Raw genomic sequence first — 24,812 nt, 5'->3', positions numbered from 1 at the left:
ATGGCCGTTGTCTACACATATCCCACCCCTTCCTCGGCAAAACGTCGACATGTGAATACATTGAGCCAATCATGTGGTGTGATGTGAATACATTGAGCCAATCATATGGTGTGTTGTGAAGACATTGTGCCAATCATGTGTTGTGATCTCGCCGCTGGAGCAAGATTGGTGTTGTGAAGCCTTGCGCACGCGCAGTTCGACCCAACGACTGTGCCCGATGAGTACCCATAAAACGTTTGTATATGGCCGCCGAGTGGAGGGACTTGCCTAAAAGGACTTTGGTAATAAGGATAAAGACAACAGTTTTTTTTTTCCTTTTAGATATACAGTGAAAGATCAAATACCAAAAAAAATGATTCATAGATCATGCAATTAGGTCAAAATATTTTGGAACACACCAGATTGTGAAGGTCCTGGCTCATCTGTAGTAGTAGATTGATTACTAGATTACTTAGATAGATTAATAGGCATTAAAAGATGAGCTGCTTGGTATTGCATGTCCATATCCATTGTTATGCAGAAGAAATCAATTCTCTCCAAAACATCCTTGACAACATTCCTGTTTTGGAGAGCAGTGAGAGGGTGCAGAGTGCCCCCCTGACCTGGGCAGCGCGCCAGGCCCAGAGTGCCCAAAAGGTGGGCAGAAGGCAGGCCTGAACTTCTGCGGTCATTGATGAGGTCAGAGGACACCGGGAATTTGTGTGTCAGGTGCTCCATAAGGGCAGCTGTTGTCAGATGCGAAAAGTGCATGCACACAGTGTGGGCCCTGTGATAAAATCACCCACAGCAACACATTGCATGACAGGGATGGTATGTTTGAAGGCTACTTTCAACCCTTGGCCCCAGACATGGTAGTTGAAGAGGTTGAGGGAGACTACAAAGTGTACTCTGAAGGTAGGAGGACATCTTTATTATGTAACTTTCACACTTGTGTTTTCCAATGTCTTACATACTTGTAACTATCATCTTAAACAAGTGTTGTAGTGCGGCTATTACCTGTGTACCTGTTCCCCTGCACTGACTGAATGCAGTGGTGGCAAGGAGGTCAACCTAATAGGAATGAATGGTCAGAGCTCCATTTATTTGCATTTGAACTTTTATATGTAGTGTACCAGTTAACCATGTTGTTCATGACCTAATAAGATCTGGATACTGGCCAGCAACGCTCCACCACCACACCATCTATGAGGTGGATCTCCTGAGGTCTTTTCCACACTTCCTTGGAATGCTTGATGGAAGAACCAAGCTATTTGGGAGAGTAAGTCTTCTATTGTCTAGTTTACATAAACTCAATCTTGTAGATAGGACACTAAGAACATAGTTTTTAACAACACAGTTTTTAAGAATCATATACACAACTCTTACAGTTGTTGTTTAAATGTTAGGTTGACCATCACTTTCTTGTTGCAACATAAATAGACAGTAGAAATGTATACAACATTGAAAACGAGCATTTAATTGTCTCCTGAGCACCCATATAAAAGATGTAAACAATGTGTTTTATACTAAAGATTCAAGCGAGGCTTTGAAAGATTCAAGCGAGGCTTTGAAAGATTCAAGCGAGTAGCAGGCTTTGGCTGTTGGTTCATAGCAGTGAATTTTTAATGTGTTGAGAATTTTAATGTGTTAAGAATTTAACAAGTTGTTAACATTTAACATGTGTTATATGTCTTTCAATTTACTTGTCAATTTTTTTCAATTTACTTGTCATTTTGCTAGGCTGGAAAAATTTGCGGGGACACTTTCCAGCGTGCATTTCTGGAGTGGTGCTTTGCACAGAGTGAAGTGGAAGCAATGGCTGGGGCCCAGCCCTTCCAGTGCACTGCATGCACTCCGGAAATGCACGCCATATCTGTAGATGGCAATAGGAAGCTCTATCGCTTCAACACCACAGGGTACTATAAACCATTTTTCACAGGCATACCTATTATAACCAAAGGTGAAACTTCAATAACCTTATGTTATTACATATTTTTTTGTAGCACCTCGAAGAGTCTATTTGAGGGAAAATTCTTGGCTAAGGATGATGACGTGGCAGAATTTGTAGATAAAATTCAAAAATCATCTGAACATATATATATATATATATATATACATATTATTGTTATCCTCTACTCAAAGTACTACTAGTCATTGTAGATTTTATCCATGATTTTGAAACAACAGTCATATACAACACAATGTTCTGTTTTAGGCTCCTGTGGAGTATACTACGAAGCACGTTAGACATATCTAGGCTATGCGGACATCGATGCTTGACAAAGCCTTGACTGAGGGGTATACGCTAAGTGAGGGGCTAAGTGATACTACGATTGCAGTTATGTGATATATTTGTCAAATAGGCTTTCAGCTCAGATCTGTTCGCGTTCTCGGTGTTGGGATGACGTTGGCCAATCCTGAAACGTGGAGACGCACAAGACCGCCTCAATTCAAAAACAATTACTTCCGCATTCATGAGCGATAGCTTAATCTACACTGCGTTCATTTTTTGTGTCTAACCTATAACATCAAATAAATCAATTGTCATCATTTGGTGTATGGTATGCACGTCCATAGGTGGATATTTGCACGCACAGCACTATTAAAGCACATTCGAGATCCAAAATGTTAGTAGAGGCGGAGCTCCACCTGTAAAATATATGACAGAATCCTACACGTGAGATAACTTTTTTTAGACAATTGATTGGTCAGTGTGCGGTAGATTACACGATTTGAGCTATAATTTAGCACATAACCTCCTCCCGACCAGGTTTGGTTGACAGCATAAGATACCATGGTGATATAGCGACACAAAACAGATCCACTTTCGTGTCACAGCATAGCCTAGCTTTGAGCGCAACATACCTCGCTAACCCACTAATCGAGATTCATAGTACACCCCACTGGTAAGGCCCGTTGTGGGGCATCGCAATTTTCTGCAGCCAGGGAGAGGGCCCCAAGATCTGCCTCCAACATTGATGAGGAGGGGGTTGAGGTGGCGGTGTGCCGCCATGACGTCCTTCTGAGGGCGCTAAATATGTTCAGGGGGGAAGTATTTGCATATCCCCTGTTCCTGCAGAAGGACCTGGCAAGGTGTAATGTCAGGTTCTTCTGCAGCGATGTGATGTGCAAGTACTTCCCCTATTTGCAACGTGTATCCCTTGTGTTGCCAGACCTGCAGGGGCTGCTCAGCATGCATCCACTGCTGTCAGTGAGAGGAACCTAGTGTAAGGGGCACTTATTGTAATAAAAGTGAAGTGCTGCCTTTCTAAGGAACTTTTCAAAAGAGGAGAGAAATATAAGAAAACAAGGTGGTTTACTCAGAACATATAGCGGCATTTATTTGCATCAGTTATCAAACAGAAATAGAAATAGAAAATAAAATGACCACAGAGCTCTGTTTAACCCCAAAATAATAAATCCAAAGTCCATCTACCCGGGTAGTATGTTTCTTTCTTAAAGTAGGTCGAAATCTCAAGCTTATCTGATTGATGGAATGAATTGGTGAGTAGCAGTTCGTAATGCAGGCAAGATGATCCTTCCCCGCCCTCCGCTCTGCTGCCTCGTGTCCAATGGCGAATTTTCCAAAGGAAATCTTTTTCTCAAATCATGCATCCAAGAAAAACCAACCTGCATAGCAGGACAACATTCAATTACTCTCTTTATACTCCCTACCAGATCTGGAAATAAAACTCATTCATGAACCGTAGTAGCTATTCTCATTTTTTGAACATTTGCATTCACTACATACAGGAAACTAGCATACCACGCAGTTACACGTTACACTTTCACATAGCATGGTACTTCAAATCATTCAAACTAATGTTCAATCTCCGATTGGTTTTTAGCTTACACACATCCCATCAATACATTTTCACTCAATACATCGAACAACTGAGTTATCAGCAAAAATACATACAAGGGATAACTTTACATGCTTAAACTCATTAAACACGCTGTCTGCTAATAACACATGAGAAACACATGTAAAACTCGGAGAAAAGGAATGAAAGAAAGTAAATTCCTTTCAGTAACTTTGAATATTTTCCTCTGTTGTCTCTTACTTAGACGTAAGCTTGATGGAAAAACTCGTAACTATCTCTTAAATGCGATTATTAATTTATTTTTTAACCAGTGTGGAATCTCTAATTCAGCTTCAGCTTACTAGCGTTCTGCTGTTCACATTGTCTGGGTCTTCTCTAACAAAGTATAGCAGTTTCCCCTCTATGCAGCGCCACCACTGCCACCTACTGGACAAATATGATGTGCAGGGAAAACTTAACCAAAAGAAGTCAAGAAGTTGGATGTAGTACTAAAAATAACCTAATCCTGTATGAATGTTATTTTTTTGAGTGGGTTACACCAGGTAAACAGAAAAATAACTGGTATAAACCACAGAGAGCATATGGTTCATATTGATTATATATTGCCTTAATTTATGTCAAGAAAATGTATGAGCATTACAATTAAGTGATTAATGTTCAATACAGCCTCATCGGGCATCCTATTCGGCAGAAATGCGCGTGCGCAAGGCTTCACGACACCAATCTTGCTCCAGCGGCGAGATCACAACACATTATTGGCACGATGTCTTCACAACACACCATATGATTGGCTCAATGTATTCACATCACACCACATGATTGGCTCAATGTATTCACATGTCGACGTTTTGCCGAGGAAGTGGTGGGATATGTGTAGACAACGGCCATATTGGCGTGACAAACTAGCCCCATGCATTTCTATTAGGGCTGCAGCTATCGATTCTTTTTGTAATCGATTAATCTAGCACTTTAATCGATCGATTAATCGGATAACATTTTTTTTTGTATTTTTAAACAACCAAAACAAATAATGCATAACGAAAATGACATTGCTGTAAAATGATCAAGCAATTGGCACAGAGGTATTTATTCTAACTCCAACATTTGGCTCCAAAACTAAGCCCATTTATTGCAATTTACCCATTTAGTGTTTATAAGTGCCAGTGCCAACAATTAAATGATGTTCAAAATACTCTCTCTGTAAAATTGCAACCTCTTGTGCATGACTTAGCTGGGCGAACAAAGCTGTCCTATATATGTTGTGAAGTGCTGGGAGGGAGAAGAGGGAAAGCAATTTAATGTATTAATATGCACAACAAGTTTCATGCTGTAATCTAGACCTGACATCAAAGTAAATATCTGTTTTATGTAGATGTCTACACCTGCAGCATTTGCCATTAGGCTACTAACAAATAATTTTACCATTAGGCTACTAAAAAATATTTTTTGGGGTAGCCTATTTGCTGTGGTAACCTAGCAACCGTGTGCAGTGCGTGAGGGAAGATGAGGGTGCATGCATGTGTATAAGAAGGGGTTCTTTTTTAGGCATAACCTACTGTCTTGCAATTGAAAGTGAATAAGTTTACTACTTAAAAACATCAAAGCTAAACATTATATCACGACATCGCTACAAATTCAGTATGTGATTAAAATCAGCCAACATCAATGTAGGCTATAGGCTACGTAGATAGATAGATAGGCTAGATAGATTGATAGATAGCCTATTTATTGACGTTTAGTGAAACAGCATGGAGTGGATGTTTTCGGTTCAGAAGCTTCTTCTTTTCCTTTTTGAGTAATGATCCCAAAACTTTACTTGAAAACTTTAGTCATTCTCTGCCATTTATGGACATCTTGACTCCACAATCGCGCCAGCTAAATTCAGAATGTATCACGATTCACGCGCTAATGGTGTGCTTCCTGAACAACTGTCTGTGTGGAACAATCAGATCCCTGCGCGTCATAGGAATTTAACGAGGCTTCGAGGCATGGTTTTTGCCTCGAGTAATTTTTGTAATCGAGTTATTCGAGTAACTCGATTAATCGTTTCAGCCCTAATCTCTATGGAGTATTTTTTGAGTGCTGTGTCTCCACATTAGAAAGTCTCTGATTGGAGAAATGTGTGCACTGAATAAATTAATGTAACATGTGTAGGCAAGTCCCTCCACTCGGCGGCCATATTGCAACGCTTTTTGGGCACTCATCGGGCATCCTATTCGGCAGAACTGCGCGTGCGCAAGGCTTAACGACACCAACCTTGCTCCAGCAGCGATATCACAACACATGATTGGCACGATGTCTTCACAACACACCACATGATTGGCTCAATGTATTCACATGTCGACGTTTTGCCGAGGAAGGGGTATGTGTAGGCAACGGCGTTATAAACTAACCCCATGCATTTCTATGGAGAATTTTTGGAGTGCTGTGTCTCCTCGTTAGAAAGTCTCTGCTAATACTCCACTACATGTGTAGGTCATGCATTAAAGGTGCCATGTGTAAGAATTGAGGTAAAAATATCCTAAAAATTAGCTACACGCATCAAAAGAATGAGAAGAAATTAGGGCGATGATGTCATTTAAAAAATGACAAGGTCTAGTGCTGCAGGGATATCAACCTGAATTAGCATGCTAAATTACTAGCCACAGCCCGACAGGTGTCATAATGCCAGTTTCGGCCATGGGAGGCGGTATGCGGGCAACATAACCAAGAGCCAAACTGCAATACACGTGTCTCGGTTGTTACTGTAGGGTAGACCAACTCACTTTCTGGAGGTATACTGCCCCCATCTTTTATGGAATGTGGAGTATGAATTGATTTTTTGGTGGACATTACACATGGCACCTTTAATGAATTCATGTGGATGATGTCGCCAATACCTAACTGTAATATTGACATATTGGGCTTTTATTTCAAGAATAGGCTACTTCATGTAATTTCAGAGTTCTCAAAATGCCTGGAACGATCCAGGAGGACAGTCACAATTTTTTGCAAAGCCATAACTTTATCAGTCATTTAATAAAGTGGTCACTTAACTACTATCAACTTATGGCCTCCTTACATCAAACAACTTTGACAAGATTTGGGAAAGATTCTTGAAAGACTACAATATTTCAAGAATCTTTCCCAAATCTTGTCAAAGTTGTTTGGTGTAAGGTGGCCATTACCAGATTCTCGTCTCGGAGACAGTCGTGCTTTGCCAGACAGCCCCTCCTCCCAAGTCTTCATGACTGCTGGAGAGCTTGAAAAATGGGAATTTGCTAAATCCCCTTTCAATTTAAGTGTTTAATAATTAATATGTTGGATAGTAATTGGGCAAAACAATCCATATTAAACAGATTGTACATTATTGTATATCAATCAATTAAAAAAAAAGTGAAATAAAATGTTTTTCCGATCTTACAGAATAGTCCGACCTTGAGTGCTGTAAAAACAGTCTAGAACCAGGTCAAGTGATTAGCCTACAAAAGGTAAAACATGAGCTTTTAGGGTGAAATAGGTGGGTGGCTCTTAAAAGAGCCATTATTTTTAAAGTCAATGTGGTTTACTTGGACTTCTCGGTCTTCTTAGGCAGCAGCACAGCCTGGATGTTAGGCAGCACACCACCCTGAGCAATGGTCACTCCGCCGAGCAGCTTGTTCAACTCCTCGTCGTTACGCACAGCCAGCTGCAAATGGCGGGGAATGATACGGGTCTTCTTGTTGTCACGGGCAGCGTTACCGGCCAACTCAAGGATCTCAGCCGTCAGATACTCGAGCACAGCGGCCAAGTAGACCGGTGCACCAGCGCCAACACGCTGAGCATAGTTGCCTTTACGCAGCAGCCTGTGCACACGGCCCACGGGGAACTGAAGTCCAGCCCTGGAAGAACGAGTCTTGGCCTTCGCCCTTGCCTTGCCCCCGGTTTTCCCTCTTCCACTCATATTCCCGCTATCTTACAATACAGAACAATTTCGCAAATGTTGTAGATGAGTTGAGAAGACTAATATAGTGATTTAGTCTAACCTCATTTGGTAAAACCATTTTGGTAAGAGCCAATCATGGCACTGTACTTCCATTCGCGTTAATCTAAGTGTGTTTTTGTGAACAATAGCCATTATGGCGAATAAGAAATGAATCAACTTAAGAGTATGAATTAAGATAATTAACTAATAAATATTTATTTCATGAATACATAAATGAATGAATGAATCAAATTAAGAATATGTAAGATATATTTGGCTATTTCATCATGAAAATCATTGTAACCTCAGTGGGCGTGTCAATGACGCAATCTCGTGCTATTTCTCATCAGGAAATGAGGGGAGGTGTCTAGTGTAATGACCGCCTAAACGATGCGGTTTTCTAACAGGTCCGCTATATTTTTATAATAATGTGTTACAGCGTTGCAACAAGCATATCGTCTGTTTCAACTCGATTGAAAGAACAATGTCTGGAAGAGGAAAAGGAGGTAAAGGTCTTGGAAAGGGAGGCGCTAAGCGCCATCGTAAGGTTCTCCGTGATAACATCCAGGGAATCACGAAACCCGCTATCCGCCGCCTGGCTCGCCGTGGTGGTGTGAAGCGTATTTCTGGTCTTATCTACGAGGAGACTCGTGGTGTGTTGAAGGTGTTCCTGGAGAACGTGATCCGTGATGCCGTCACCTACACCGAGCACGCCAAGAGAAAGACCGTGACCGCTATGGATGTCGTCTATGCTCTGAAGCGTCAGGGCCGTACTCTGTACGGTTTCGGCGGTTAAAGAAATTATTTGACAACCAAACCAAAGGCTCTTTTAAGAGCCGCCCATATTTTCCGTAGAAGCATCATGTCTAATGTCTTATTGTGGTGTATTGGTTATTTATGTTAGTTTAAAAAATATACGCACCGATGAATACTGTAAAAATAGGTAATCGTGTGATTCAGCATAAATAAAGAAAAAAAATTGTGTTCCAGTGCTGTATTGGAAGAAAACAAAAGATGTGCCAGAAGCCCGCGAAAACGGATTTGGCGGGCGCCATAGCAACTAGAACGAGTGAGTAAGGTTGGAAGTTGTGACTGCCCCCTGTCGTTAACACTAAAATGTTTTAGTTGGTAGGCCTAAGCAGAGCCGTCTACGGAGAATCTGGCCACTCCGTATGAAGTCCTATTGTACCGAATTTTGGTTGCAGTTCCACTGATGGCGAGTGCAAAATGAATGGGAGTCAATGCCAGAGACTTTCTAATGAGACACAGCACTCAAAAAATCGGTGATGCCGATTCTAAAAATAGAAATGCATGGGGTTAGTTTGTAACACCCGTTGTCTACACATATCTCACCCCTTCCTCGGCAAAACGTCGACATGTGAATACATTGAGCCAATCATGTGTAGTGTTGTAAATACAATGCATTATTAGGCCCATATTTCTGTCATTAGATTCAACACCAATTGCGAAGTTGCATGTATGTTGTATTATGTGAGCACTGAGTAATCCCTATTGCATTGCAATCATACCTCAGTTTAACTACTGTAGCTGCTACATTTCTTCAGTTCAGTGTGCAGTGTTTCAGTGTGGTCCGCAAGCTATCCCAAGTGGTCCGCGAGCAGATGTGCTCAGACAGGGGCGATTCTAGACCTAGAGCTTTGCTGGGGCACAGGCCCCCAACTCCCAATACATAAAAAAAATAAAAAAATAATAATAATAACTGCGCGCAATATGAAATAAATGGCTAGCCTGATTTGGACCATCACATATCTCCCCTCCCCCATCCTCCTCCATACTCTGAATAGTTTTACGTCTAGCCCCCAGTATGTCCTCATCCGTTTCTTGCCTGTCTCTCTCCTCCTCCTCCTCCTCCTCCTGCCTGGTATTGGACTGCCCAGCATGTGCTCTTTCTCCCCTCTCTTCTTCTTTTCGACCTTCTTCTCCTCCTCCTTCTCCAGCACTCTCTCCCTCAATTGTTGTAGCAGCCACTATCCAGCAACATCCAAACACATAGGCATAAGTAGGCCTATGTCAACAACTGGGGCTTGTTCTGGGAGAGGCCCAGTATGCTGAAGCGTGATGGTCTCCACCCAAACCAACATGGAGCCAGGCTACTCTCTGACAACATAGCGTCCACACTGAGACATTGACATTCTGTAGAAAATATTACAGATTCCACCCCCAGGTATTGATTCAATGGCATTATACATGTGGATGAGTCTGAGAATGTTTTCTGCAGGGTAACATACAATACTACTACCATAGATCAAGCTGTGTCATGCAATAGCATGACTTATGCTTATAGTTCTATTCCAACGTTGATTTCTACCCAACATTATAGAAAAAAAAAAAGACAAGTTTAAAACTAGAAACCTAACAAATATTCTTTCCATACCTCAGCATATTCCTCAAAAGCCAGAGGCATTTTCAGATAACATGGGTTTACTAAATATAGGTGCACTTACTACCAAAACCTTTGCAATCAATGATTTTATTAGTGAAAAAAATTGGATTTTCTGTTTCTTGTTGAAACCTGGCTGACTTCAGACAGCTTAAGCTGTTCTTGTTGAGACTTGTCCCCAAATTATAATTTCTTCCACTCAATTAGACAAGGCAAACGAGGTGGTGGAATTGCCTCCATTCTCTCAAACAAATATAGTTGCACACGAGTCAACTTTGGTAATTCGCTTCCTTTGAGTATATTGCCCTCACTCTGAAGGCTGACCCAGCTGTACTTCTATTAACCTTATACCGCCCTCCTAAACTATGGACTGGCTTTCTCGACCAGTTTTCTGAACTTATGTGGCTCATCATCACTAGCTATGATCGGATAATTGTAAATGGCGACTTCAATATTCATGTCAATAAGACAACTGATGCTAAAGCCAGTAAGTTCCTTAATGTGTTGGACAGTTTAGAGCTAAAGCAGCATGTTACAGGACCCACCCACAACCTTGGCAACACCCTCGATCTAGTCATTTCCAGAGGGATAGAAGTCACAGACTTATCAGTAAATGATATAAATATGTCTGATCATCATTGTGTCTCTTTTAATATTGTACTACATACTCCAAAAATTCATCCCGAAATTGCAATCAAATCGCTGACTCTTGGACATTAGAGCAGAACAGCAGTTCATAGCTCTTATAGACTCCATAAATTTAGATATTTTACATCATCCCATTGATCAAATGGTAGAGGCTCTTAATCGTGAATTAGGCTCTGCTTGACAGAGTGGCACCCTTAAAGACTAAAAAAAAGGCCCTGTAGCAAACTGACACCTTGGATGAGCGAAAATATCCATGATCTAAAAGATCATGTAGGAAAGCTGAGAGAACATGGAGAAAAACTAAGTTACAGGTTCACCGTGCCATTCTAAAAAGAAAAAATTGCAAATTATAATAGAGCTATTCGAATGAGAGGAGGAACCACTTCTCTAAGGTAATTGCTGAAAACAGTGGAAACTCTAGGGTGTTGTTCTCTACCATTGATAGGCTATTGCATCAAACACCTTTTGATACACTCAGTCAGGCATCCTCTCTAAGATGCGAAGAATTTGCAGACTTCTTCAAAAACAAAGTCATTTCTATAAGGGAGGCTATTGGTAACACAAGTAATATGTTTGATAGTACACCCAAAAACAGCCCCCCAAAATTAAGGTCCTTTAGCACTATTACTCAATCTGAGCTTGGTAAAATTATAACTCAAACCGGCTCCTCAACATGTGTTTTAGATCCAATCCCTACTACATTCCTCAAAAAGTATATGATGGCTTAGCTCCCTTTTTTTTCTCAAGGTAATAAACACCTCATTAGAAACAGGTATATTTCCAACTGCTTTTAAAACCGCTGTTGTTGTGAAACCTTTACTTAAAAAGTCAAAACTTGACCATACCAATCTGAGCAACTACAGGCCTATATCAAATCTATCGTTTTTGAGCAAAGTACTTGAAAAAGTTGTTTGCAATCAGTTAAATACCTTCCTCAACGAAAACAGTATCCTTGAAAATTCCAATCAGGTTTTAGATCAAATCACAGCACAGAAACGGCTCTAGTAAAGATAGTCAATGATCTCAGACTAGCTACCGACTCAAACAAAGTCTCAATCCTTATTCTTCTGGATTGAGTGCGGCATTTGACACCATTGATCATAGCATCCTAATTCACCGCCTTTGGAAGTGGGTGGGTCTCTCTGATAATGCTCTAAACTGGTTTCAAACCTACATTACTGGCAGAGATTTTTATATCAGTCTAGGAGATCATGTATCTGAAAAACATGACTTGCTTTTTGGTGTGGCCCAGGGGAGCTGCCTTGGTCCCCTGCTATTTTCTCTATATATGCTTCCATTGGGAAACGTCATAAGTCAGCATAATGTAAACTTCCACAGCTCATGAGATGATACCCAATTGTATCTTTCTGTGGAGCCAACTAACCCAGATGGCCTTTGCTCCCTCACTGCATGCCTAACCTCCATTAATCAGTGGATGAGCAAAAACTTTTTGAAACTAAATGATGACAAAACAGAGGTACTTCTGGTTGGACCAAAACTAAAGCGAGATATTATTCTTAGTAATCTGGGGAACTTGGCACACCAGGTCAAACCAAAAGTAACAAGCCTCGGTGTCATCTTAGATACAGAGTTAAGTTTTAAGCCCCATATCAGTAAAGTTACTCAGACAGCCTATTTCCACTTGAGAAACATTGCCAAAGTGCGGCCCTTTTAACTCAACAAGATGCAGAAAAACTAATTCACGCCTTTATCACTAGCAGGTTAGACTACTGCAATGCACTTTTCACTGGTCTTCCCAAAAACATCTAAAGAAATTGGCACTCATACAGAACTCTGCGGCTAGACTTTTAACTAAGACTAAGAAGAGAGAACACATCACCCCTGTGTTGGCTGAACTGCACTGGCTCCCTATTTCCTATAGAATTGATTTTAAGGTTATGTTAATTACTTACAAAGCTCTGAATGGCATAGCACCTTCATATATCTCTGAGCTTTTAATATCTTATCAACCACAAAGGAAACTTAGATCATCTAATTCTAATCTTTTAATCGTACCCAAAGTGCTCCACAAACAAAGTGGAGAAGCTGCGTTTATCCATTATGCCCCCAAACTATGGAACACCCTGCCTCTGTACATCAAGCAGGCGAGTTCAGTAAATATTTTAAAAAAGATCTGAAAACATACCTGTACAGGAAAGCTTTTAGTTAACTCATCTTATCCTGTAGACTACATTTTCAGATTATTCTACATCTGCTACTATTGGAGGGCGCAGCCTGCCAGAAGCAGATGGGCTCCCCCTATTAAGTCAGGTTCTGCTCAAGGTTTCTTCCTGGAATATGGGAGTTTTTCCTTGCCACAGTTGCCATATGGCGTGCTTGTGGGGGTAAGAGGGTTAAGGCTGCCAGTCTTATGGCGTCATTTTCTATATTTTTGATATGTTGCTGAGTAAAACATAAACAGCAAAGAAAAGTGATTGATAATGACTGACTGACTATTATTGTGTTACATGCTTCAAATGTAAAGCACTTTGAGCTGCATTCTGTGTATGAAAGGTGCTATACAAATAAAGCTTTATTATTATTATTATTATTATTATTACTCACTGCATGAATTTAATAGGCTTTCCTACTAACACAAGGGAAGCTTATTTTTAGTCAAAATTGAGATATACTTCCCTCCCATCCCAAGATATACTTCCCTCCTATAGACATCCTGGCAATACTGCAGTTCTTTGTATCTTAAATAGCCTACTAAAGCCTTCATACTGACTTTTGGTGATAATTTGCAAATGTAGCCTATAAAAATCTACACAGATGGCTACTCTGATTCTGTGTATATTATTATAGGCTACATTTGCAAATGCAGCAAACGTATTTAAGTTTGCCAAACCATTGATCAAATCACAGCACTGGCTATTACCAGCATAAATGTTAATGTTACCGTTAATGTGGGCAAAATTATCATACCTCCCTCATCCTCCTCACTGTTCCTCTGCCTCTGTTCAGGAAGAATTTTCTGATGTCCATCTCTGAATAGTTTATCAGAAGGCTATGTTTAGTTTTACAGTAGGACAGCTTCACAAACAGTATAGGCTACTTTTAAAGGACTCTCTCTACAGTATACGTATAAATCCTTATTAATTGTCCGCATGTGTGCATGCAACCTACGCATGGTGTGAGTGTGCTAAATGTAGGCTACAATGACGCTAAGCATTGAAAAACAGATGCTAGTTAGGTGGGTAACACTCTCTAACAGCGATCAACTTGTCATTTTTGTCAAACAAGTTGTGAATTTGTTGTAACATTAAACAGGGGACGACTTACTCTATGCTCAAAGTGATGTAACGAGCTCCAGCGGATTCCACAGTGTATGTGTGTGCAGTACAACGAAACACTCGGAAGAATCATGTGAACGATTTTCATTGGTTGTTGCGTTCAATCTTAGCCAGCTAGATGCTATTTCCTGATTGGCTATTATGGCCCTTTCTTTATTCCTTGTTTATTTATTTTTTTATTGGCTGGTAAGTGACCGGCTCGAGCAATGATTAAAGCAGGTACGGAGATGCGCTCATGAATGCCGTTTCCAGCTAGAGCCGCGCTAGAATTTTACTGGGGCACTGGAGACTTTTACTAAGGCACGTGCCCCAGTGAATAAGGTCTAGTGACGCCCCTGTGCTCAGATATAATATAGATGAATTGTTTGCAATATTGAACCAGAGACTTTGATTGAACCAACTTGTATGTAAATCCAAACAGTTCTACAACACTGCCCATGTAAGCTATGTCAGTTTAAATCATATGAATCATCTGACACAATAAGCCAGGTGCAAAGACAAGCAATTGAGTAGGCCTTTTATGTAATATACTGTTGAAGTAGGTCTAATTGTTTTTTTATCTAGGTGGTCCGTGAGTTTTTTATTTTTTATTTTATTTGTTAAGTTGTCCTTGGTCTAAAAAAGTTTGAGAAACACAGAGTGAGATGTTTTTTAAGCTTTTTTCCTGTTATTTCCCACTTTGGAGGTGGGGAATTTTCAAGCCCCACCTGACCCCATCAGCCCAGAAAAATGGTAACGTTGAAATATTGTCACATATTGGTTCCACGTTACATTTCCCATCTCAGTCCTCAGGATCTGATGGTGCTTTATTTGTTTTTCCTCTGTTGAGGAGTGAATTATTTCCCTGGTTTCTTCTAGAATTCTACGCAAAGATCTAGAGTTTCAGTGTTCTTTATACAGTTTATGGGGAAAATCTCTGTGGGTAATTGTCGCATCGTAATGCGGAACTCTCGGTTCGCGAACATTTTAATCACATATTTGTGACCATACTCCTCAACAGGAGAAAAAGACTGGCTAAAGTCAATATTGTGCACATATCAAGGTCAAAGGTCAAATTCCACAATATAGACTTATCTTTAATCTTATATTTTATTTTAAAAAATCAGTAAATCAGTTTTGGCAAGACTGGAAAAGTCTGGGATTTTAATTTGGGAATATGGAAAGCATCTTGTTCCAGGAATGTCTTTCAGGCCTTCTCTGCTGTGGTTGTGGCCTCATTGTGACTCCCCCCTCTGAGATAGAGGAAGTGTCACAGTTGTATTTGTTTACAGTTTCCTATCATTACAAAAGAAAAATGTTCCAGAATGAGCTTCAATTCATCTGCTGGAACTCTGAAAAGCTATTTTAGAGTTCTGCCAGCCTAGTTGGTTGAAGGAAGTTGGTGGAATCTTTGAAATCCTCTGGGATCTGTGATAAAGCAGTGTCAACAATGACCAATCCCAGCATGCAACACTGTGAGAAAAATGTCTTCACTGCACCAGCCCGATATTTGTGATTGATATGATAAAGTTAGTGACAAACCAGCTCAGTGCAATATATGTGCACACACACATGCACACACTAACACACACACACACACATGCCCACACGATCTGAAAAAGTTTGAGAAACATTGGCATAGGCTACTTTTTAATTATTGATTTAAATATTGAAAAAGTTTGAGAAACACTGGCATAGGCTACTTTTTAATTATTGAATTAAATGTTGAATAGTGTTTCATTGTGGCTCACCACCAGAGACATGGCATGTTGTAGAACTGTTTGTATATGTGCTGTGATGTCCTTGTATTGCGGCCGTGGCAACATTTATCTGAAACAAATTTCCTTAAAATAGCCTTAACCTTGAACAGATGACCTCATAAACACCTGGTACAACTAGGCCTAATGATTGATTCAATTATTTATTTTGCTGCTTTTGTTCTGTTTTAGATCACACATTTTAGGAACTGGGGAGTGTGTTTGTGAGTGTGCCGTTGAGACCACTGCAGCGCCTCGTCCAGTGCAATATTGAACACGCCTGCTGGTCCATCTCACAACCCCCTCAGACCAGAACTCCTACACTGCAGCTCCTTTGAGGTGTCCAAGGAAAGAAAGAACACAGTTTCTGAGGAGTCTGTCTACTATTGTGCCTCTGAAGTCGTTGATGGGCAAGGTGAGTGAGTGAGACTCCTTAGAAACAGTTTTTTTTTCTTTCTTGTAGACATGCCAACATATCTCAAATTGAAACACACACATCAACTACTCCCTGATCATTCTATCTGATGGACTACCCACTAATCTTGATGAATACATGTTTAAGTAGGCCCTATATGGTATTTGCCAGAACTTGAACTTGAATGATAGTATCAAATAAAGTAAAAAATCCTACATAAGCATAGTAATACGCCTTATAGTAATAACAACAGCAATATCAATAATAATTTATTTTAAAAATCAACAAAAAACATAAACATGCAAACAATAACTAGCTAAATAATTCAGTGCAAGGTGAACAGATGTTAAGGTCCATCGCAATTTGAGACACTCTGTCACCATGGTGACCCCAACACAGGGAAGACATATCCATGAGGAAGGCATGACATTATCAATTTTGGAAAAATAGCCTGACGGTGGTTGTTGACCGAAACACTTAAAGTCATGTTTAAGTGAATTTGGCATCTGAGAGATGATGTTGTCCCTATGAGTGTCCATACAGGTTGTTCTAGCAAAGCGTGTTGACCCATGAGTTAGACTATAGTGACACTATTGTGGGTCTGTATCTGCAATCTAAAAGACCATTTGATCATTGAGCATCATTTATGCAGCAACTTCATAACCATATGCAAATGTCGATGACAGTGGCATTTAATTATTTTGTTAATCCACCATTGGGGTGGATGGCTGATGACACCATCAACCTAGATTTATAGACGTTTCAAGGCTTGGTATGTCTCAAGAACATTGTTGAACTGCTTGTATACCTCAAGAACATTGTTCAAACTTCAGGGACATTGAATGAATAACCACTTCAGACTTGTCAGGACTATCTTGGCAGTGATTTGATTATAATGATTTAAATTTTGTTGTAGTGACTTGACCATCTTCTGGTAAACAGTAAATTAACTAGAAACAGTATTGTGTTAGTTTTCTCATTTCCCATGCAACTGCACAAGCAGAGACTTTGTGTCTGTCTGTTTATGCAGGTGGTTTGCTACTGCTTTCTCTACTGTGAAATTAGATTGTCAGTTACAAACGTCCTAGAATTTCCAGTTATTCAAATATTAATGACAATATTTATATTTTTGGTAGGCCTAGTTGCTTTTTATTTTTTGTGTGCCTTCCATGTTGCCAGAACTGTGGTCCTTCTCAGGCCTACTAACCAGAATAACGATAGAAGTGTCATTTTCCAGACATAATTAGCCTAGGTAGGCATGTTTCCTGAATAGACCCATGACCAAGAAAGCAGAACTGTTGGCAAAACATTATTTGTCAATAAACTGGTGTAATGAGTTTATATTGTAACCCATCATCGGTCTGTTAGATTCCAGCATTTGAGGAGTTGCTGCTAACAAGAGCAGCTGTGTATAAATAAACAGGGTGTAAAAAAGTTGTTTTTATTGGACAAGCACAAGCCAACTGTGCTTTACTATGACTAAATTGACCATTGTCTGGAAATTAACTGTAGGCCTATGTCAATTCAAAGTCAAAATAATTTAATATTATTATCAAGGATTGTGTCATGGGTAAGGGAGATTGATGGCTTGGGTAAAATTACTAATTATATTTGTTATTCATAAAATTATCTCTGAAACCAAACACGATCTCCACTCTTACCATGCCACCCCCGTCATTGTCAGTGTCTTGTAACACCAATATAAATACGTAATTGGATTTCTTTGTCTTATTTAGAAGTTCAACATCTATTATCTTAGTTACAGATATTATTTTATTTAAATGTCGTGTTTCAAAATAAATATTTCATTATATGTGACAGCAGAAAACACAAGCGGTCATGTTTTAAGCGGCAGCGCGGCAGATACTGAAGTTGTGTCTGTAAGGTTCTCATGTCTGCTTTAAAGACAACACTGTGACATTTTGCTGTCATATCTTACTAACAGAACATTTCATCGCTTGTTTCAAATCCGAAATAGTCATGGTTGAAGTCGCTCCAGCTCCCGCTCCGGCAACGATCAAAGCGCCGAAGAAGAAGGCAGCAAAGCCCAAGAAAACAGGACCGACTGTCGGAGAGCTCATCGTTAAAGCCGTATCCGCCTCCAAGGAAAGAAATGGCGTCTCTCTACCCGCTCTGAAGAAGGTGCTGTCTTCAGGCGGTTACGACGTGGAGAAGAACAACTCTCGCGTTAAACTTGCTGTCAAGAGTCTCGTTTCTAAGGGAACTTTGCTCCAGACCAAAGGCACTGGTGCATCCGGCTCCTTCAAGCTGAACAAGGCGAAAGCTGAGGCCAAGAAGTCCACCGAGAAGGCTGTTCCCAAGGTGAAGGCTGCAGCTAAGAAACCTGCCGCAGCAAAGAAGCCCAAGAAGGCAACAGCGAAAAAGCCGGCGGTCAAAAAGGCAGCTGGCGCCAAGAAGGCCACCAAGTCCGCGAAGGCCAAGAAGCCTGCAGCACCAAAGAAGGCCAAGGCAGCCAAGCCGAAGACCGCTAAGCCTAAAGCTGCCAAGCCGAGTAAGTCGGCCCCTAAGACGAAGTGAATTAAGACTTCATTTTTCATCTCCAACGGCTCTTTTAAGAGCCACCCAAATATCTATCAAAAGCTGATATTCAAGTTAATTATTTGACCTACAGTTAAAATAACTTTCTGAATATCTTAACCACTCAGCAGTAATAATACTCAAAACATAATACGCAGTTGACCTAGCTAGTTCAGTGGTTTTCAAAGTGGGGGCCTAAGCAAGTTGGAAGGAAAAATAAAAGCAAAAAATAAAATATACCAAATACACTATTACTATGAGGGTTGTTATACAATGTCATTATAATAATGTGAGGCATATCTGAACATTATATTTCCCATGATAATGCAACGATTTGATAGCGACACACACAGTTGTCCAATCAAAAGGTTTATTAGCTGAGAATGAGAGCAGGGACACAGACTCAGAACACAATACACACGGGGCACGTCAAGCAGACACACACACACTACACATACAGGGGAGGACGCAGCCCCCCCACACAAAAAGGATCACACACGAGGGAGAACTAAAAGGGAAACATGTTACAATAAAGACGCTAACATTACACTCAAAACTAAGGAGAAATACAGACATAAACCCCCCAAATGTTCGCTCTCGTATCCCAGGATGCCATGCGCGGGAGAACGCTAACACCAAAGTCCTTTTAGGCAAGTCCCTCCACTCGGCGGCCATATACCAACGTTTTATGGGCACTCATCGGGCACAGTCTTTGGGTCGAACTGCGCGTGCGCAAGGCTTCACGACACCAATCTTGCTCCAGCGGCGAGATCACAACACATGATTGGCATGATGTCTTCACAACACACCATATAATTGGCTCAATGTATTCACATCACACCACATGATTGGCTCAATGTATTCATATGTCGATGTTTTGCCGAGGAAGGGGTGGGATATGTGTAGACAACGACCATATTGGCGTGACAAACTAACCCCATGCATTTCTATGGAGGATTTTTTGAGTGCTGTGTCTCCACATTAGAAAGTCTCTGTTACTACTGGATGTATATTGCAATATTAAATTAGGGATTTGTTTTCGTGTTTAAACATGTTATGTGTCTCCTGTCTTATATCATTATAATATATACAATATATTATATCTTATATTGTTTTAAAGCCTTATTATTATGTTCTGCGTACTCTGTTTAAGTAGGCTACGTTGTTGTTATAGTACTATTCAGTAAATAAAAAGGTGCCAGTTCCCCCTAAGGGGGCGTTGCCAACACAGACACAATATTGCCTGACGCGCGGGAGAAGGTGATTGGCTCTCTTCATCTTAAGTTAAACCAATGGAAGCCTGGCATGTAGTATAAATTAACGTTCACTTGGTCATTTTACATTCAGTATTGAAAGTTGTATTACGTCAAAGAACTTAATTGAAAATGAGTGGAAGAGGGAAAACCGGAGGCAAGGTTAGGGCGAAGGCCAAGACTCGTTCTTCCAGGGCTGGACTTCAGTTCCCCGTGGGCCGTGTGCACAGGCTGCTGCGTAAAGGTAACTATGGCGAGCGTGTTGGCGCTGGTGCACCGGTCTACTTGGCCGCTGTGCTCGAGTATCTGACGGCTGAGATCCTTGAGTTGGCCGGTAACGCTGCCCGTGACAACAAGAAGACTCGTATCATTCCCCGCCATCTGCAGCTGGCTGTCCGTAACGACGAGGAGTTGAACAAGCTGCTCGGCGGAGTGACCATCGCTCAGGGTGGTGTTCTGCCTAACATCCAGGCTGTGCTGCTGCCCAAGAAGACTGAGAAGTCCAAGTAAATTGGTTTCTCAGAAAATTCCATCAACGGTTCTTTTAAGAGCCGCCCACTTATATCATTTTAAAGCTCTTTCCATGTTGCATCTGGTAATTTGAATTGTCCATGTTCTTCACCCCAGTTAACATTTATCTTGAACACAATCAGAATCCGCTAACTTCATATCCTCTAAGATTTGAATATAAATATAGTGCAAGGCAGTTCAGTGCTATAATTTACTAATAACAATGTTGGAACCGTAAGATTGAAGTATACATGAGTTAGATGAGCAGAACAGTGTTGATTGACTTTGATCAGTATAAGGGTGGGGACTATTTCTGAGCGTTCAACACTGACTGCTTGGGGCAATAAGCTCTCTTTGTGTCGGCTGGTTTTGGCGAACAGTGCCCTCTATCGCCTACAATAGGGAAGGAGGTGTGTGTGTGACCAGGATGTGAGGGGTCTGTAGAGATTTTCTAATGAGGAGACACAGCACTCCTCCATAGAACTGCATGGGGCTAGTTTGTAACGCCAATATGGAAACCAATGGACGTCACGTTCTGGCCGGTAACCATGGCAACCCAGCACGCGCGGCCATATTGGCGATACTCAGTGAATGAAGTACAATGGAGTATTATCAGAGACTTTCTAATGTGGAGAAATAGACCCATTTACATCCGACGTCAGCAAATATTTGCGCGCGCATTTTGGCAACAGAAGTCGTGTTATTTTCCAGCAGTTCTGATTGAGGAAGAGGAGGTAGCAACCAGTTAGTAGGTATTCACGAACTGTATAAGGCATCAACATGTCAGGTTGTTGCGTGTACGGTTGTACTAACCGCTATTCAACCAGTGGACTTAAGTTTTATAGGATTCCGACAGGACCACGACCATTTCAGAGCAACCGAAGGCGTCTGTGGCTGCAAGCTATTAAACGTGTGGACTGGAATGAGGACATCATCAAAAATGCTCGTGTCTGCGGCGCCCACTTTATATCAGGTAAGGTTATCTATCTAGATAGGCTACTCTTTAATATTACAGGAAAGCCTTGTTTACATTTATGATTGTATGATGTATAATAATAATAAAATGCAGCTTAAATTGGATAGACTGGAGTAAGATTTAGCTAGTAGTAGTTGCTAGCTTGCTATGCAGCTTAAAAGTTTGATAGCTTGCTAGCTAAACAGACGTGTTTGTGTTTTATTTTTGCAGGCGAGATGTCATTGGACTCTAGTAGTCCTGATTTTGTGCCATCTGTGTTTACATACACAAAACAAAGCCAGAACCCAGGTGCAAAGATGGACAGGTAGGATTAGAGTTGCCCTCCTCGGTCGTTTTTTGTATTGTTTGTTTTCCCCTAAGCCATACCTGTCAACCCTGTGACTTAACCTTGAATTCCCTTCAGTTAACTGATGTGTCCAAAGTAGAAACGCTAGATAATCTTCCAATTTTTTGCTTTGTTCATGGTGCATTCACCGACTGATTTGGCGACTTCTGGATTAGCGAAAACATTTGACACGTAACGTTAGATCTAGCTTTGCTGCTCCACCTCGTTTAGGTGCTGCATTTTGTTTTTAATAAGCCTACAGCTGCTGTTTTGAGACATGTGGCTGAGTCTACCTGTATATTTCTGCTGTTACTGTAGGTACACACAGGAAAAGGAGGAGAGAAGACGGACCTAGTGCTGCAGCAAACCAACGTGCTCCTTCTGAAACTCCAGAACCTCCAGAACAAGAATGCAGCATGGATCATTGTCCTGGTATGAATATATTAATTATCATCTTACAATTAACTGATTGATTGTCACAGTTCCCACCCTCACTGAAAGAGTCAGTTTGCTCGTAGTGTGTGTGTGTGTGTGTGTGTGTGTGTGAGCGTGCGCGTGCTCCTGCAAGGCCCACTGTCCCCTGGATGGGTTAAATGCAGAGGAGAAATCTCTCCCTGGGATCAATAATGTATCTTCTTTTTTCCACCGACCAATTACTCTTTCTACATGGATCCTCACACGAGAAAGTTGTCTAGTTCTGTCCACTTCCTGTGCAGAAAGCTGCTTCTTTCCTTTTGTGAAATGAGGGATACGTAGGGTTGCACCATAGGCCGCAAGCTCGTCTCTGATGAGAAATCAATAATGTATCTTCTTTTCTGTCATGTTTGGAAAATTCATTGTGTGGAACTGTGAAATACCCTGGATTGTGAACTTGTTTTCATTGGTTACCGCACATGTTAATTTTTCATTTTTCTATATTAAAGCTGAAGAGGACATCCCAGTTCCAAGGAGAGAATATGATGATCTGAACCTGAAATACTGTCAACTTCAGGAGGACTATGTCAACCTGCGACAGGAATTGGAGACACTACGAGCAGAAAATGTAAAGCTGAAAGAGGATCTACACAAATCTACATTCTCCTACACCACTGTTAAATGCAACATTACACAATTGCTTTTTCTCACAGGACTGACCTCTGTAGTCTTTGAGTGGCTGATTACCAAAATAATGGGCAGCGTAGAGAGAATTCACAACAAACTTACAGTAGAGGACCACCTATTGATTATATTGATGAAATTAAGGTTGGGCCTATGCAATACTGACTTGGCTTATAGATTTCAGGTATCAAAAACCACCATATCAAATATTTTTATGGAGCTGGGTCCCTGCTATGGCCTTCATCCTCAAGCCACTCATTAAATGGCCAAGTAAGGGTGCAATACTGAAAAATATGCCAAAAATATTCAAGCTAACTTTAAAAGATGCAGGTGCATAATAGATTGCACGAAATTTTCATAGCTAGACCTAGTAGTCTGACTGCCAGGGCCCAGACATGGTCAAACTATAAACACAACAACACCATTAAATATTTGATCGCCATCAGTCCAGCTGGTGCAATTTCATTTCTGTCTCCTGGGTGGGGAGGAAGGGTCTCAGACAAGCAGATCACTAATGAGTCAGGTTTCCTAAAACTTTTGGAGCCTAGGGATGAGGTTTTAGCTGACAGAGGATTTCTCATCAGAGACGAGCTTGCGGCCTATGGTGCAACCCTACATTATCCCTCATTTCACAAAAGGAAAGAAGCAGCTTTCTGCACAGGAAGTGGACACAGCTAGACAACTTTCCGTGTAAGGATCCATGTAGAAAGAGTAATTGGTCGGTGGAAAAACTTTAAGATTTTGCAGACAGTTATTCCAGTGTCGCAGGTTAACATACTAGATGATGTTGTTATTGTATGTGGTGCCCTCACAAACCTCTGTAAGAGTGTTGTTCCCAAATGAGTTACACATAAATATGTATGACATGTAAAGGGATTTTACTTTTTGTAAAACATGTATTTAGGCTTACTGTTACAGTTCTTCTCTGTTACTTAATGAATTTTAATAAACCTCCCCACATTGGCTGATACTGGTGTGTGTAATGGTCCTTCCCTCCACCCAGATTATCTCAACAATTCCGAGTGTAGTTTAACTTTTTTATTTGTAATGTTGTTACTAATGAGTTTCATTCCATTTTCATTTCATTAAACAATAACAACATGGATAGTAGGAGTATGTACAATATATTATAATCAAACTGGTTTTGTATGTTGTAAACAATAATACTTTTAGGTCTAAATTATATCTATTGATACATACATTGAATTAAAGAGTACAACTTTTAAATATCTTGTTGCACTGAAGTGCATAGACACAGCAGTCAATAACACAAACATTTACACAATGGGATCTTTAATCTATATATATGATCTGGAATAGTTATTACTGTAGATAGTCAGTGCATCATTTAACTTTTATCTAACTTCAAAAACAAAGGAAAAACATTCCATAACCAACATCTAACACCATATATGGTCTTTTATCACAATACATCATATTGCCCACTCGTACATGAAGGCATTCAAGCCTCTACCCTCACACATTTCCTACACAACCATGTTGCCCGCTTCCTTTTTATTTGTGCACAACTGTAGTGAATGTGGTTGTTGCATTTGGCACAGATTATCATTTTACCAAAATCTGGTCTTTCACAGTATTCACAGGCTCTCTGTGACACCAAGACAGGATCATGTCTTCTTGTTAGTAATTCAGGCAACACATTTGAGATAAAGAAGTCATGTGCTTTTGGCAAAGCCTCCTGGAGAAACTCTTAATTTCTTATGATGCGTTGCACAATGAACTTCTCCTTCGTCCACAACACAAAGTCACAATAGCTTACATCACAGACAAAGATGTGAAGTTGAGTTTGATAATAGTATGTGTGCGAATGTTTCAACGAAAAAATGACTTGTCCAGACAAAACTGCTTG

General features: G+C 40.6%; 5 protein-coding genes across 5 annotated transcripts; 4 read left to right on the top strand and 1 right to left on the bottom strand.

Annotated features, from left to right (window-relative positions):
* Positions 1 to 7,347: 7,347 nt before the first annotated feature.
* LOC125297611 (histone H2A-like) lies at positions 7,348 to 7,725 on the bottom strand. The gene has a single exon (XM_048248066.1). It carries the CDS (start codon positions 7,723 to 7,725, stop codon positions 7,348 to 7,350), a length of 378 nt encoding a protein of 125 aa, XP_048104023.1.
* A 495-nt stretch (positions 7,726 to 8,220) lies between these two features.
* Positions 8,221 to 8,620, top strand: LOC125297623 (histone H4). Its single transcript, XM_048248080.1, has one exon. It carries the CDS (start codon positions 8,231 to 8,233, stop codon positions 8,540 to 8,542), a length of 312 nt encoding a protein of 103 aa, XP_048104037.1. The 5' UTR covers positions 8,221 to 8,230; the 3' UTR covers positions 8,543 to 8,620.
* Positions 8,621 to 18,198: 9,578 nt separating this feature from the next.
* LOC125297583 (histone H1-like) lies at positions 18,199 to 18,780 on the top strand. The gene has a single exon (XM_048248031.1). It carries the CDS (start codon positions 18,223 to 18,225, stop codon positions 18,778 to 18,780), a length of 558 nt encoding a protein of 185 aa, XP_048103988.1. The 5' UTR covers positions 18,199 to 18,222.
* Positions 18,781 to 20,150: 1,370 nt separating this feature from the next.
* LOC125297606 (histone H2A-like) lies at positions 20,151 to 20,901 on the top strand. Its single transcript, XM_048248062.1, has one exon. It carries the CDS (start codon positions 20,166 to 20,168, stop codon positions 20,541 to 20,543), a length of 378 nt encoding a protein of 125 aa, XP_048104019.1. The 5' UTR covers positions 20,151 to 20,165; the 3' UTR covers positions 20,544 to 20,901.
* A 221-nt stretch (positions 20,902 to 21,122) lies between these two features.
* LOC125297734 lies at positions 21,123 to 23,204 on the top strand. Its single transcript, XM_048248187.1, has 4 exons — positions 21,123 to 21,516; positions 21,730 to 21,823; positions 22,163 to 22,276; positions 22,768 to 23,204. Exons 1-4 carry the CDS (start codon positions 21,466 to 21,468, stop codon positions 23,202 to 23,204), a joined length of 696 nt encoding a protein of 231 aa, XP_048104144.1. The 5' UTR covers positions 21,123 to 21,465.
* The last annotated feature ends 1,608 nt before the right edge of the window (positions 23,205 to 24,812 follow it).

Source organism: Alosa alosa, chromosome 7, assembly GCF_017589495.1.
Source record: "Alosa alosa isolate M-15738 ecotype Scorff River chromosome 7, AALO_Geno_1.1, whole genome shotgun sequence".
Taxonomy (NCBI): Eukaryota; Metazoa; Chordata; class Actinopteri; order Clupeiformes; family Clupeidae; genus Alosa; species Alosa alosa.
The sequence above is the reverse complement of the archived record's forward strand: the minus strand, read 5'-3'. Positions and strand labels throughout refer to the sequence as shown.

What these genes read in the sequence shown, in the direction of transcription:
- LOC125297611 (XM_048248066.1), bottom strand. Translation starts at nt 7,725, where the DNA reads ATGAGTGGAAGAGGGAAAACCGGGGGCAAGGCAAGGGCGAAGGCCAAG.
- LOC125297623 (XM_048248080.1), top strand. Translation starts at nt 8,231, where the DNA reads ATGTCTGGAAGAGGAAAAGGAGGTAAAGGTCTTGGAAAGGGAGGCGCT.
- LOC125297583 (XM_048248031.1), top strand. Translation starts at nt 18,223, where the DNA reads ATGGTTGAAGTCGCTCCAGCTCCCGCTCCGGCAACGATCAAAGCGCCG.
- LOC125297606 (XM_048248062.1), top strand. Translation starts at nt 20,166, where the DNA reads ATGAGTGGAAGAGGGAAAACCGGAGGCAAGGTTAGGGCGAAGGCCAAG.
- LOC125297734 (XM_048248187.1), top strand. Translation starts at nt 21,466, where the DNA reads ATGAGGACATCATCAAAAATGCTCGTGTCTGCGGCGCCCACTTTATAT. An exon ending in CGGCGCCCACTTTATATCAG is followed by an intron (nt 21,517 to 21,729) that starts GTAAGGTTATCT and finishes TTATTTTTGCAG; the next exon opens with GCGAGATGTCATTGGACTCT. An exon ending in CAGCATGGATCATTGTCCTG is followed by an intron (nt 22,277 to 22,767) that starts GTATGAATATAT and finishes TCTATATTAAAG; the next exon opens with CTGAAGAGGACATCCCAGTT.